The sequence below is a fragment of the Larimichthys crocea genome, chromosome III (assembly GCF_000972845.2).
Source record: "Larimichthys crocea isolate SSNF chromosome III, L_crocea_2.0, whole genome shotgun sequence".
NCBI classification, from domain to species: domain Eukaryota; kingdom Metazoa; phylum Chordata; class Actinopteri; family Sciaenidae; genus Larimichthys; species Larimichthys crocea.
The window spans coordinates 26,237,880-26,252,712 of NC_040013.1; the positions used below are offsets into that span (position 1 = coordinate 26,237,880).

At 43.3% G+C, this 14,833-nt stretch overlaps 1 protein-coding gene across 4 annotated transcripts in view; it reads right to left on the minus strand.

Annotated features, from left to right (window-relative positions):
* LOC109142379 (probable E3 ubiquitin-protein ligase HERC2) overlaps nucleotides 1-14,833 on the minus strand; it is a 329,793-nt gene that overhangs the window by 252,636 nt on the left and 62,324 nt on the right. For all 4 annotated transcript variants that reach the window (XM_019275965.2, XM_027276672.1, XM_027276677.1 and 1 more), the window contains exons 3-4: nucleotides 9,046-9,088; nucleotides 7,196-7,430 (exon numbers count right to left, since the gene is read on the minus strand). In XM_019275965.2, coding sequence (XP_019131510.2) covers nucleotides 7,196-7,430; nucleotides 9,046-9,088 — 278 coding nt within the window. The remainder of the gene's footprint in view (nucleotides 1-7,195; nucleotides 7,431-9,045; nucleotides 9,089-14,833) is intronic.

The following is a 14,833-nucleotide window of genomic DNA, read 5'->3' on the forward strand; positions in this document are numbered from 1 at the left end:
TTTGCATATCAAAGCAGACTAAAGCTGGTTTATAACAGGATCGGTTTAATACCGATGCTTCTATATGACCCACATAAGCAAACGAGACCATCAGCAAGAAGGTTGGCTATTTCTACATAGTTATTCTTAATGCCTGTCAACATGTCGGATTTCCTTCGAACCGGAAGAGCCTATGTTGGCATTTTCCCCAGGCAACCAGTTAAAAAGAAGCAGGATTAGATTTTTCTTTGGAGAATATATATTTTGTGGTTACGGCTGATACTGAAGCAGAATCAGCAAAAAAGAAAAAAGGGTAACTGACTCCTGTTTTCGTCTGTGCTCTACCTTGGTTGGTCATTTGACAGATGAAGGATTCAAAGCTGACTCACAAATGTCCCACTTCCTTTATAGACAGGTATGGAATAGGGGTGTGGAAGTAGTTTTCTAATTTGAGTACTCACATTAAAGTATTAGTACTCGCAAAAAAACTAAATAAAATAAATATTAATGTAAGAATAGTGTCTGAAATGAGCATTCCAATTTCTAGGGAAAGTTACTATTACAGAGAAAACCGAATCTTTTAGTTGCAGGCTTACATTCAACCTACATAGGTGTATAAAAGGTGCAAAAACAAAGTTAACTGTCTCACCATCGCTATACATATATAGCCTTGAATAGATTACATTACCTAATTGCTTTGCAATCTGCAGATAGCGGATTTACAAAAAAAACACTGATTTAAAATAAGTTAATTCATTCATTCACTTCTAAACAAATGCACACACTAGCCAGATCCAGACCAGCACAACAGGAGGTAGTGGAGACACTACCACTTTTGTCCAGAGGTGCCACCAGAATCAACACGAAATGAAAGTTCCTTGTAGTTGCTTTAACTAATGTACTTCTGGCCCAGTGTCTTTTAGTATCTGAAAGGGCAATCTAAAGACCTAAAGCCATGATCATAAAGTGCATCACTGTGCCACATCGTGGACTGCAGACTGCTCTGTCAGCCAATTATGCCAATTATAGCCAGAAAGCCCTGTGGTGTTTTGATAAGACCTTCCACAATTTCTTCCAATGAAGCAATTCGTTCCAGTATTTGTTTACAGAGAGAGGCTGTGACTCGCAGCAAAAATAATATTCCTTATCTCCATTTGCCATCGGAGCAGAGTGAATCCACCACTGGCTAATCTTAACCTGGCTTTCTCATTGAGGTTTAATCTGGTCATGGCAACTTAGCGTCTAGTATGAAGCGCTCACTGTGTGTGTGTGTGAGGGTGTCTGAGCACATATGTGTGTTTGCATTTAAAGGAGGGTGCGGAGGAGACAGACAAGCCAGTCATTCTCCTGCTGCCCCCTCCCTCTCCCCATCCATGTCAAGAACCAATCACGTGTGAAAACTTGCCTTAACTTCCCTTGCCTGTGTGACTACAGCGTCAGAGAGAGTTTGACAGATCTGTGCGCCACGGAGGCGTCTCCCCGCCATTTGGCATGCCATGCGCGTCTGGTGCGCTGGAGACTGCCTGTCAAACGCCTGTGAGTCGGTGGCGCAGCCAGGGACCCTACGGAGCGCCAGATGGGCCATTAAGGTAGTATTAATGTAGATGCCATCGCTTTTCTCCTCTGACTGGGACATGCTCTCTCGAACTGCGAGCAGCTGCTGCCATTTACTAGGACAGCTTCCTGCTAACTTTGGCCAACTGGCATCACCACTGACTGGCTCTCAATGTAATGATACACTTTTTCTTCCCATTATACCTGTGACTTTTGTCTTTCTTTCCCCCCGCTGCCCTCCCCTTTTCCAGAGGTTTTAACAGGATAGAGCTGATAACTTCCAGCTTTCCCTGCTGCCAAAGCGTTACATAGACACACACGGTCGTGCAGATGCAGGCAGCGATTCCCTCTCCCCTTCTCACACACATAAAAACACCAGCAGTCTAATATGAGTATAGAAACTGGATCCATCTGTACACCCACTCTTAAGCTCATAATCAAGGCATGATATTCAGTGGTGTACGGTTATTTCTGTTTATGCCCTACTGAGTGCTAATATCATGCTTTAATTGAGAGAAAATTGGCTGTTGGCAAGAAACAGAAAAGAAGGTTACCAAAACCCCAACCATGGATAAGTGTTGCAATCAGTAATATTCTATTTAGTTAAGTAGCCTAAAATGGGATGTTTTGAGATCATTATTCAAATCACATTGACAAAATCCTATTATGAGAATTAGTTTTCCAGAAGGAAATGTACAGAATTATTGATGTGTAATAAATGTGCTTTCAGCATTACATACACTTGGGGCATATTAGGAAACAGTGGGGCATATGATTCAAACTGAAACAAGGTCACAAACACCATATTCTCTCATTCACACTGAGAAAATAATGCATATTTCAAGCGCAAACTTTGCATAACATCAATACCAAACAATGAAGGATGCCTATAGTGAGTGCTGCAGAAGTCATCGTGCTGAACTATATCAACACCGTGGCCCTAAAACAAGTCAGAGGAGGGAGTGAGCAGTCCGAGAGATGGGCTTGTCTTGGTACTTTTGAAAAGACGCAGGATCTCCAGAGGCGCAGGTTAGCCTTCCTACACAGCTGAGACTACCTCCCTCTGTTCCCTCTGTTCTCTGTCTCTCACTTGCCTTGCCTCTCATTTTTCAGCAGAGCCCAAGCATCCCTTTGAGGTGCCCCTAGGGGAGATGGGTATAGTAGTTTAGGTCGCTGTACACCCACACTGAGTTCCCACATACTGCATAAGCTTGTAAGTGCGGTGTAACAATAGACAAGTGATAGAAGTATATACACTATACAGCGACTTTATTGTCTGCCAGCCTCTCAGTTACTTTCTCCCTCTCTCCCTCTCCCTCTCAGCAGCACCGGCCTGGGAGTGAGATGTGGGGGAGGGCCGTCTATGCTCATGTCTCAAGAGGCAGCTCAGACGGGGACTACAGGGTTGGCATCACCGGTGGTCAGTGTTGAAATCAAACGCACCGTCACCGAAGCGCAGCGAACACTTATGCTCCCGCACAGCCGTTAGTGTACTTGTGGTATCAAACTGACACTTACTCCCTTGGCTGCTCCTGACAAGGAATTTCCTCGTCGAAAAAATTAGCCGTACCTTGCCAAGAGCACAGCGGCAATTTGTACAGTTGTGAATAGATTTGATTCTGAGTAGATAGAGATAAACGTTTATTGTGTAGAATAACAATGTGCATGCCCAGAGGGCACAAATGTATGGCACTCATACAGTATGAAGCATGATAAAAAGAATAACATCCTTTATTGCTGACCTTACACTGTAAAATGAATATTGAACCAGCCGTCTGTCAGCTCAGCCTGATTTGGAAGTAATTTCAAGAGCCTCTTCAAAAAGTCACTAATCAACCTCTTTCCAACAATGCAAACCAATTTCTCCATAGTTGATTGAGAACAGCAATTGCTATTTTGGTACTTGGACTCAGTGAATAGGGCCAGCTTTCTATCTGGGTATCTACATATTGAAGAAGAGGCAAACTGGCACTAATCAGCGTGTCTGCCAAGTAACCAATGCAGCGAGAGAGAACCACATACGTTTTTTTGTGTATCTGCCTGACAGCCTGACAGGCAAGATTAAGAAGCAGGCAGTTAGTGCAAAGTAAACTTGAGGATGAGGAAACAGGGTGTGTGTGTATATATCGAAGTGAGATGGCATAGGGATCCGTTTGCCACAGCTTTATCCAGGAAATCCAACCTGCGATGAACAGGATCAATTCCTTTATTTCCAAGGTGCATGCGATTGCTTTGCCATGCAAATGCTTTCAAAAGCACAGTAATGCCATCCCGCTATTGTGGGGGAATGATCGCTGCACCAGGACAAGCAAGCCAGGCTTTGATGGGTGCAGAATAACGGTGTTACAGAGCTAAGCAATGTGTGTGTGGGTGTGCTGCAAATAGGTTATTTTGGATGTTTCTTTTTTTTTTAGAAGAAAGGAGGCATTACTGAGGCCTATTGGTGCACCGGGGTATACTTCCAAGCAAGGCGATTAACATGAAAGGAAATATCTAATGTTATTTTCCACTGCTGTGAAGAGAGAAGCAGAGAAAAGCCTGTAATCACATTATTATTTGTGTCGGAGATCAAGATCAATCAGGGTTAAAGCGTGTCACAATGTTTAACAATGACATGGGATGCTTGCTTGTGTAGGAGACATACAAAACAGCTGGATGTGTGATACCGGGTTGGGGAGGGGCGGGATAACGAAGACTACATCTCTAGTTTCTTTTTTGTTTCTCTTTGACCAGAGTTGTGTTTGACATTATACCTGCAACACGAGAAGACAGTAATGTTGAACAACTGTAACTGTGAGTAGCAGTGTTTCTTAATAATATGCAGAAAGAGAAGGAGACTGCACCACTGGCAAAAAAAACCCACAAAGATAGAAAAGGCTTCATTCCCCTCAGAGGCCTGTACTGGAAACAAGGCAGCATTTTAGGGCATGGGGAGAAACTCAAATACAGACTACATCAGCACACACAGACTAGAAAAAGACACTTATGTTACAGTACCTACGCAACGCCTTGAATGAAAATGAATGAACAGCAGAAGAGGACCAGAGATGGAACCATATACACCATTCAAACAAGCATTTTAGGCTTTTATGATCCCTCTAGCGAACAGGTGCGATAAAGCATCATGTTCCCGCAGAAAGGGCGACTGCTAAGATTCTGTCACACAATGTATCGAGCTGGTGAGGAAGCAAGCGGTGAGAGGGAGATTCAAACTTAATGAGTGCTTTGGCAGCTTGTGTGGAAAAGGCAGGGAGGCAGGCAGTGATTAACGGAACACTTCAGAGTACAAGGCACAGCGGTGCTCAAAGAAAACAGTGATGATCTCCACTTAATCGCGGAGAAGCCCGGAGCATCTGCCGCCAGAGCAGGGCAGCGGCACCGGCGAGCTCCCGCTCCGCTAGGCTGTCATCTCCAGAGAGCTGTGGCCATATGCTCGGCTCTGCCGCAAACTCACAGGAAGTTAATTTTCTGACAAAACACAGGGATAAATATGACATTCAAACAAGTTGTGCTCAGCCAGGCTGAACACGGAATGCCGTGCCAAGCTCAAGCTGCACACGTGTCACACTTAGGAACAGAGTTTATTTTCATGCTCCCACGGTCGCTTTTTGCCTACTTCTGTAGAAATAGACATCGGGTTGTACTTTTTCAGCTAGGAGGTGTTAACCTACTTAGAGACAGAGCTACGTTATGTAGGCCTATATAGGGAGAAAACATGCAGACCTATGGTATATGATACTGGTTTGATTGCACCAAAGCAACCACAAGAACACAGCCAGTGACTTCTACGTCTTATCAAAATATTTTAAAGGCAGCACATGGAGAACTAACGGGGGACTGTCCTAACAGCATACAAACACATTACTCAAAACCGCATAAAAATGACAATGTCATTGTCCTAATGAGGGGAGAGAGAAAGAGGGCAGAGACATGATAGGGGAAGAAAAAAAAGAAAAAGATTAACTTTCATTTCCGTTCACAGACATATAGCTCCCCACAGTGTGTCATTAAAATAATGTCAATCAAACCATTAAATAGGGGCTCTGTCTAACCTTGTCTGTTGCAGGTGAAATGCCATAGTGGGCCTGAACAATGGGCTCACAGGTGTGAGCAGAATCCCAACACCTTATCACTGGGCCAATAAAGAACAGAATATAGTGTTTCTCAGATCTCAGCAGTCTGCTACCACTCCATTTCAGACAGTAAAGAGAAACGGAGCCTTAGGGGCGAAGCCAACAGTTCCAACCTACAGATTCTTTACAACAATAGCCAGTATCATATAGTATGGAGTCTGGGGGATAGCTGGAGGTGGAGCAGCTTTTCTGGTCCTACTGAAAAAAGAAAAAAAAAAATGCACTCAGGGAGGCAATATGGATGAAAGAAGGTGGAGGTTGGTGGTATACAAGAGATAAGGCCAGCTTGGGCCTCGACCTGGGGCAATCAGGGGCCTCATGGATAGAACGAGTGTGATTCTAGGGCCAATTCTCTGCCACTGCTGCTGCACATTACCCCTTCAGTATCCTTTGCTTGAGCAGAAAGAGGCGAAGGGGCTGGGTGCAGTCATGCAGATCCCGGTGGCCTTTATCAGGGAGGAGAGGTGAGAGCTTTGGCCCCTGGGCCTCCATACTGCTGCCAGGTGGCTGGGTATTTTCTGCTCCCCTCCCACCCAGTGTGAGGCCAGTCTCATATGAACCCTAAGGCCTCTCTTCTGGGAATTTGTCTTATGTTACTGCTGGAACAAGGCCAGAGGAACAACATAACATGACAAGAAAACCGTATCCTCCATCTTATAACAGCGACCAAACACTTAACTGTGGTAGTAAAATACTAAGCAGGTAAACTAAATTTAAAATCAGTTTGAATTTAAGCTTCAACATACTGACAGAGCACAGGAGAAACAGACCAAAACAGAAAAAGGGGAGAGTAAAGTACTATTTTTTATTCCATCCATTACAATATGTGGGTGTAAAAAAAAAAACTGAAAGACCTAATGTATAACAACGCACTAATGTAACTGCAAGAGACTGGGAAAATCTGTCGGAAATATAATATATCCAATACACATGCGCACAGAGGCACATAGCCATATATCAAGTGTTGAGTGGCAATCATTCACCTAGACACTGTCAGGCTGCGGTAAATGGGCTTATTTTGCATGAGAAGGAAGAGGGAGTGATGGGCTGCAGCGAGCAAAAGAGGGACTGAGGGACTGAATCAAATGATATGAGTAGGCAAAATTAAGCTCCAATGCAAGTGGAACACTTCACAAGAGAGCCAATTTCAATTCCACAGCACTTAATTTAGGATTTGTATGGTTCAGCAGCATGCTACTGTACGGTAAGCCATGTAAGGACAGAGATAGAGAGAGACAACCAGCAAAGAGCCATCCAGACCCCTTGTCGTATCCATTACACAGGCCTGTCTCCATCAGCCCCACTGCACTCTCTCTCTCTCACATACAGACACACACCAGTGAACTAAAAACTAATGATATTATACTGCAGAGATTACGTAGATGTTTTAAGGGGACATTAAAAAAATAATCACATTGGTTTAAATGTGATGAGAGCACATGTGTTTCAGATATTCAGGAGGTCACAGAATTAATCATGCATTTAGTGTTGATTTGATCACCGCTGTAAACACGCCGATATCCTCATACCTGGTGCTCTTTGAAGTCAGCCCTCTGGAAGTCATAGCCAAGCTGGGCGTAAAAGTTGTTCCCAAAGCTGTAGGCCTGTCCAGTGTCGGTCCATATGAAGGAGTGTCTGCTTCCACAGGCCACGCCGACGATATTGACGTCAGCCACATCTGCATCGCTTCCTTCGACGCTCAGCTCCTGTGGCAACTTCACCTCGACCGGCTTGTTCTTTACGGACCTTTCTCCGTCACCCAGCCTAGAGAAAGCAGACAGAAAATACAGTTTGAGAAAAAATTTAAAAAAAAGAATTGAAAAATGATTAATCTTGCAAGGCAGCTGGACAGTAGCTACGGACCAATCAGCATCCTATGAGCAAATATCAGCCAGACATCAGAGCTACATTCCTGAAAGAATGCTGCCTTTATTAAAAAAATCTATTCAAGTAGCGATTATTCATTTACATCAACAAGCAAATAAGTAGTTTTCATTTAAGAATAACACAAGATGAGATTTCGGTAGATATCTTTCCTTAGTATAGACCCCAGCAGCCAAACTGTGGATTTGTTTTCTCTATACCAGCAAGAGTCACATATAGAGTGTGTCTAACAGGCATATTTCAGAGGTCAGTTTCGTGTTCCTAGGGAACAAATAATAACTGAACCCAACTCAATTTGTAGCTGTACAAATGACTTTACATAAGTCTTGGCTGAGAGTTGTGGTTCTGTCTCCTTGTCCCTGGTGTGAGTGAACAAAGAACATCCAAGACCCCTTTTCAAGATGAGCTGGTCAAACGCAGCCCCAGCACCCCTGCGACCTGTGAGCTCCCAGCAGCTTCAAACAGAGCTCTGCTGTTTGCTTCTTGATAAAATGCCCCTCTTTGTATTTGTTTCCCTGAGCCAGCGTCATAACCTGCAATGCCCCGGCCATATCTGCTAGTTTGCGGCATGTCTGGGAAAAATAACAAACAGTCTTCTCCATTATTTCCACAAACGGGGAACGAAAGGTCCTCGCCCGCCATCCCCACGAGAGCCTGTATTGATTACAACAATGCTTCAACTCAAGACAAGACCACTCTGGGGTCACTGCTATTTCCATCAGAAAGTTTGCCAGTTTAAATTTACACAGCTCTCTCATACTCTTCTCCTCTCTCGCCTCCAGTGAGACACACAGGAGAGCTGAGGAGTTTTCAGATATCAGAGTGCCAGTTGTATAACGGAGATGCTCACCCCTTGCTCTGCAAGTGGGTGTTGTGGAGCTCCAACTATAGGCTCCTCCAACTATAAGCTCCCCACAAGAGAGCCTCGACCTGCTTAGAGGGGTCAAAGCATCATGAGAGAAGAGAGAGACGGAGGGAAAGAGACAGACAGAGATGGAGAGCAAAAGAAGGAGAATAAGGGACAATGGGAGATGATGAGAGAGTGAGAAGTGATGCCTTTGTTTCTTTTATGTATTTCTCTGAGGTCCGCTGTGCTACTGTTTGAGTACTTGAGGGCCACTGAATCACTGCAGCCCCCAGGCCCTTAGATGTCATTAGAGCCAGACTGTCTCCTAGCTGGAGAAGTTTTAACAAGGAAGGTCATCAGGAGGAAAACAACTTATCTTTGTATATAACTATGTCTGTTTATTTGTCTGTCAGAGTGCATTTCTGCAGTTTAATATACAGCTGACGATGACCACTGGGCACAACAAAACTAACCAAGAATAGCTGAACTTTCGTGGACACCCAAGCAGTCCCCTACACCTACTTATCCTCCATGCACTGTCAAAGCGAGGGCAGTGAAAGTCTGACAAGTGCTGTAATACCAAAAATCGAAGGAATGAGCCCTGTTCACCTGCTCATTTTGATATTTTTACATGTGAAATTCACTTACTGTCCACTGGTGCCATTTCCCCATGCAAAGATCTTGTTGCCTCCTGTGGAGAAGGAAGAGGAGAACAACATTTAGACATTGACTTAATTGATTAAAATGGACGATCGATGCTGTGAAGGACTTTGTGAGCATGGCACATCTTTGAGACAGTCTTTGAGAAGGTGTGGAGTTATTGTTGTGAACATAATCAAAAGTGATAATCTCGAAAAGTTGTTACACAGTAGCAGCTTAGGTTGTGTGTTTTTTCCCTTTTGTCCTCAAGTGTAGAGTGAGCGGTGCCGTGTCAGTGGGTGGACCTTTCCCCGCTGTGTGAAGTTTGATTAATACAGCCTCGACAGAGAGTTCAGAGACTGGGGCCACCTCTCACACACCCTGCTGTAAAATAATGAGCCTTCAGCGGGAAGGAATAATATACATGGGAGGGGAGAGACACTTCCTTAGTCTGAATCCAAGCTGAATATATTCAAATGAAATGAGCAGAATAGGCCATCCTAACTGATTAGACTTGTCTCAAAGAGAGGGAGAAGCCTATATATTTCTCCTTCTATGTACATGTATTTAACTGTCACCTCTCTGCTCTAACAATCCAACGTGGCACTGATCTATTTGCATATGGTTTCTATAAATACCTGGACCTCTACCTGTTCCTGCAGTGATTCCAGTCATGTTGGAACACAGACATGCCTTATTGGTCTTATGGGAACTCAACCACCACAGGGGTAACAGCCAATAGCAACGGACTTTACTCATCAAGCTAGCCGAGTCCTCATACATTATAGAGTAGGCTATATGATTTACCTAAGCTTGTCAAAAGAGAAAAATTATCAGGCAAATGTGGGGTAATAAATTGTAATCCGTGCTGCATATGTTTGACTCGTGACCCTTGGCATTTTAAGGGTTGGGTTGTATGAAAGAGTTGTAGCAAAATGTGTGAAAAGGAAATAACATGAAAAGGTGAAATACCACTTGGAAACTTAAGGGAAAGTGTGCAAAACAGGTCGCTGATCTTTATGAGAAGTGCTGCATGTTTCGAGGGATTTATGTTGCAGTTATCGCAGGAACAAGAATGCAACACAGCGAAAAGCTTCATAGTATATGCACTGTATGTGCACTTTTGTTGGCAATTCATAGACCAGATATTAATGTTCTTTTGAGGTCAATTAACTTGCAGTTTTGAAATACATGTGGAAAATCTATATTGGAACAACCTACAGAAAGAAAGAAAAGGCTTTTGTAGGCTGCCACTGCAGACACTTTTTTCCAGTCCACCATATTACAGTACCTGTCATAATGTCACAGTCATGGTCCTCAACAACAACCGCTTGTGTTTAAATATTTAGTTACATTTCTTCACTATGGATGGATTTACTTCAAAACACTGTGCTTTTAACACACAGACACTGTTGCTAATAATCTCTTTGTAATTGGTATACTGTATGTGGGTGTATACATGTGGTACTCATGCCTTTGCTTTTAACCGGTTTACTTGCAGAACAGAACATGCAGAACTTTGGTTCTGCAGAATATAAGCAAAGCATGCATGAACTACTGTGTGTACAATACATGTGCATGTGTGATCAGCTTTGATTTCACTTCATAACGAGATCAAGGAATAAACACAAGACTGTAACTTCAGCTCCGGCGTCAGCACCAAAAAGAAACACCACTTTGAATACACAGTGTGTTTCTAAGCATTTCAGTGCTCCTGGAGAAATGCATATGGTAATAATTCACATGAAATTATATCCTTGAACTCCGCTCAGAACATACAGCTCACTGGACCGACCACACTCATTATGAACTACTGCTAATTACCATGTACAGTTTCTCTGGTCACAGGAATGTTAATAACAAAAAAAAAATAGGCTATCCATTAAAAATGGTCTGCTGTTAAAACACAGGAATCGTTAAATACATCAGCAGAGCATTGCTGCAAAAATCATTGTAGCTCTGTGGCTGGCTGTGGGGCTGTGTTGCTGTAGAGCTGTTACTGTCATGCATAAAGAAAACAGAAACAGTAAAAGCACTCCAGGATTTAAGTTTACTTTTACAAGCATAAGAATTCTCACTGGAATAATGAAATAAAGATGAGAATGAAAATGCAATGGGAATAAGGACTGTGACTGTTCCAGAGTTTTATTTTCTTGTTTTGTATTTTCTGTTTTCTTTTGTTCGTGCATTTTTTTTTTTGTTTTCTTGTTTTTGTTTTCTTTTGCACCTTTAACTCTCGAGAATTGTTATGTGGGAGTATGATAAATAGCGGTGCTTAGAGTGTGTAGAACCAAAAACACAAAAATATTGGCAGCCATAGGTCTGTTGCAATACTCTGCACACAGGCACATTATTAACGATATCTGCGTTAGCACCAGACTTGGGTCAAACAGTACAAAACAATAAATAGCATTTAAAGTTTTTGGAGGTTTGTTTAGTTTCACATTACAAAAGTGCAAAATGGGTGGGACGTAAACCTCAGTGTAAAACAGTTGACTGCTGCAAACTTTACTGCAGATGGTCAAAGTTGAGTATTTGGTTATACGTTGAGGCTCAAGACCGATGAGCATCATCGGGTTTAAAGGCTAAGAATGACTGTCTTTGTTTATACTGTATATGTGGACATGGTATTTGAGTATTCAGACACAACTTCGCTGTGATACCCCCCTCACTTTGAGTCCTCCGTTATCCTCAGAGTGGCAGATGTTTCCACCCCCCGCCTCCCCTCCCCTCACAACCCACTCATCCACCCACCCAGTTCTCTCTCTCTCTGCGGCAAGGGCAGCGGCTGGCGCGGGGGCACAGAGGCCGACAGTGGTGCATCAGGCTGACGTACAGAACTGATGGGCAGGGCTGAGAGCTGGCAGTGTGGAAGGTTGAGTGTTCACCCTCCTTTGCCCCCCACTAGCCCCCTGCTAGCCCCTGCTGCTCTGCACCATACCCAGGCACCAGCATCCCAGCGGCTGGTGGCCCATTGCTTTGCTCCCCCATAAAAATAGCCCATCCCATTATTCTTCTGCCTCCCCGGGGGCCACAAGGTCTCCAGCATCATTACCAGGACTAAGGATCTGACTCTGCCGCCACCACTTGGCACTCCCCCCTCCTCTCCCCTCACTCCTCTAATTATAGGTCAAGCACTCTTTTTGTAAATTATAAAACCTTTGTTCTTATCAAGAAAACGGGACGTAAAGGAAAGATACCGTGGAAGGAAGAGGAGTGAGAAAGAAGAGAAAAAGTAGATGAAGGAAAAAAGGAGGGAAATGGTGTAAAAATTAGAAAGAGGGGGGGGAAATTTTCAATTATAAAACCAAGCTAATTTGGTATGACCAGCGACTGTCATGCATGGTGACGGAGCTCCATTATGCAGTCATTTGAGCTCTTTCAAATTAGTTATGTTAATGTCCTGCGTGTGAATGTAACACTTGGATGGGACAAGATTTCAGCAATTAATTTCTACAGTCAGCGGAGAGACAAGCAAATTTATTTTCCCCCTCTCAGGGAATTGGTGGTGGAGGGAGTGAGGAGGGGAGAGAGCATTCTGGAGCAGGGAACAAGCTAAACACAAGACCTAAATAAAGCCTGAACAATGGGAGCCAATGCCTCCTCATTCATTCAATTGACAATGTTTTGCAGCTTAAACCTGTTTTATTAATTATGTTTGACATTTCCTTAATTAGTTTCATTTACACCAAATCAATCCCTGCTGCTGTACAGCGTCATTTATCATTTTAAAAAATTTGCATAGCCAGTGCTGACTTTTTCTACTTAATTATACATTAAAAGTGTCAGCCGCGCTTGCTGCCTGGCATTATCTGAGGCAGAAAGGTTTGTGGCTGGACGGGGGTGGCATTAATCATCAGGGCGGGCGCGGGCAAGGGGTGCTCCTGGTCGCCAGCGGGAGAGCCGAGCAGGGCTTCTCATTTTCGAAGCTTGATGCTTCCGGGGCCATGGTGACCTCAATGACCTACGGGGAGAGGCAGACAAATCAACGACCTCCAGCCCCAAAAACAACTACAGCTTGTTTATAAAGCGGGGTGAGTGGAAGGAGGGAGCGTTTCCAAGAAAGAAAAAAAGCTGGAAGATATGTAGCTATAGAGAAAACATAAGTTGAGGAGACAACAGCATATACACGGATATTAAACAGAATGAGTATATGACACATAGATTCCTTATCAGCCTGCCACGTGATCAGAAATTTAATCGTTAAATGTTATGTTTGCCACAGGAAACAGCTTACCACAAAAATAAAATGGTATCATGAAATAATACAGATTTTGTTCTTGCGAGTCACAAATCAATAGTAAGGGACATATGTATTCCACTATTACTCCAATAGCAACTCAGTTGGCTGAGTCAACTGGCTGAGTATGGCTATTACTTTTCCCTTCGGCAAGTTTGTGAACACAGAGCGAACTGACAGCTCAAACACCTGGCAAGCTCACTCCTGAGTAAATCTTCTGAGTGTTGAGGTGAACATGGCTTTACAAATCACCCATTCAGGAGCCGAGACAGAAATTGGCAGGTAGGCAGAGCCGTGGTGTCAGGAGTGAAAATTACTCTGAAATGCGGAGCACAGTGAGAGGCTGAGTGAGTGAGCCTCTGAATGGGGAAAGCTATGGGTGTCACTGCGTACTATGTTCACATGGGAAATCAAACAAGTGTATTTTGGAGGTGAGTCAACACATTTGTCCTTTGGAAAATGAAAATATTTGATGTCAATTTAAATTCAGAATGGCCCCAGGTATTGCCACATACAAAGAGAAGTGTGGTGCATATCAGAATGTGTTACCTGCTCATGCACCGATTACCCTCTCAGTGGTAAAATACCAGTATTTACCTAGTAGTAGTTTGAAGTTAATCTTGCAATTAAATAAATGTGGAGTGATAAAAAATCATTCTTAACATGAGGTGAGCTGCTCGAGCTGGAATAAATGAGAGGGAAACATCCTGAATCCAGAGCTCGGAGAAAAAAAAAAAAAAAAGCCCGTCCCAAGCCACTGATTTCTTAAAAAAAGTCCCCTGAATAAGCTGTATCAAGATGTAAAGAGGAGGCTGTAGCCATGGCTTTGCTTGCAACGTCCTTCAAGGGCAACACAAAAGAGAGGCGGGCAACAAAGAACCTGATGAAGTGGCTAATGCCCTGGCATGCCCCAACAGGAGCGGCAGGGGGGCGGCCAGAGGCGGCTACATGTGCACGCCTCACTGCCCCGTCTGGCCCCAACTGAAGTACTAACTATCCTCACAGGGTCATTAGATTAAGAAATGCAAAACCAGAAGTAATACCTGTTTTTTGCAACAGGCCAAATCAATATTGGAAAAGATATAAAAAAACATTTTTAAAAAGTAAAGAAAAAAACTTAAGCTAACAGACAGGGGACTGCAAAAAATGTGGCTGATGGAAAGTCTGAGCATCAAACATCATTATTCGAGAAAGTTCCTAATCAGCATATTAATGGTGGCACATTGACTGCAGAAGTTTCTATTATTTCAAAGTAAAGTAGTTGAAATAAGCCACCGACTCTTTTCACTCATAAAAATATAATTCAAATAAGTGATCGCTCTAAAAACTAGAACTTTCCTTTCTCTGCAGACCCCCCCCCTCCAAAACATCACCATCAATTCCCCGACCAAAAGTACCCCTTTAAATGCAAAACATTTCCACTATCAAGGATTATGCTTCCTTTCAGGATATATGAAAAACCCTTTGTGAAAATATGATGATGAATTCATGGGCCTAAAACTCTGGGGTAGTTTTTACGTCGGTGGAAAAAACGAAGGGAGGGGAGGAGAAAAATCA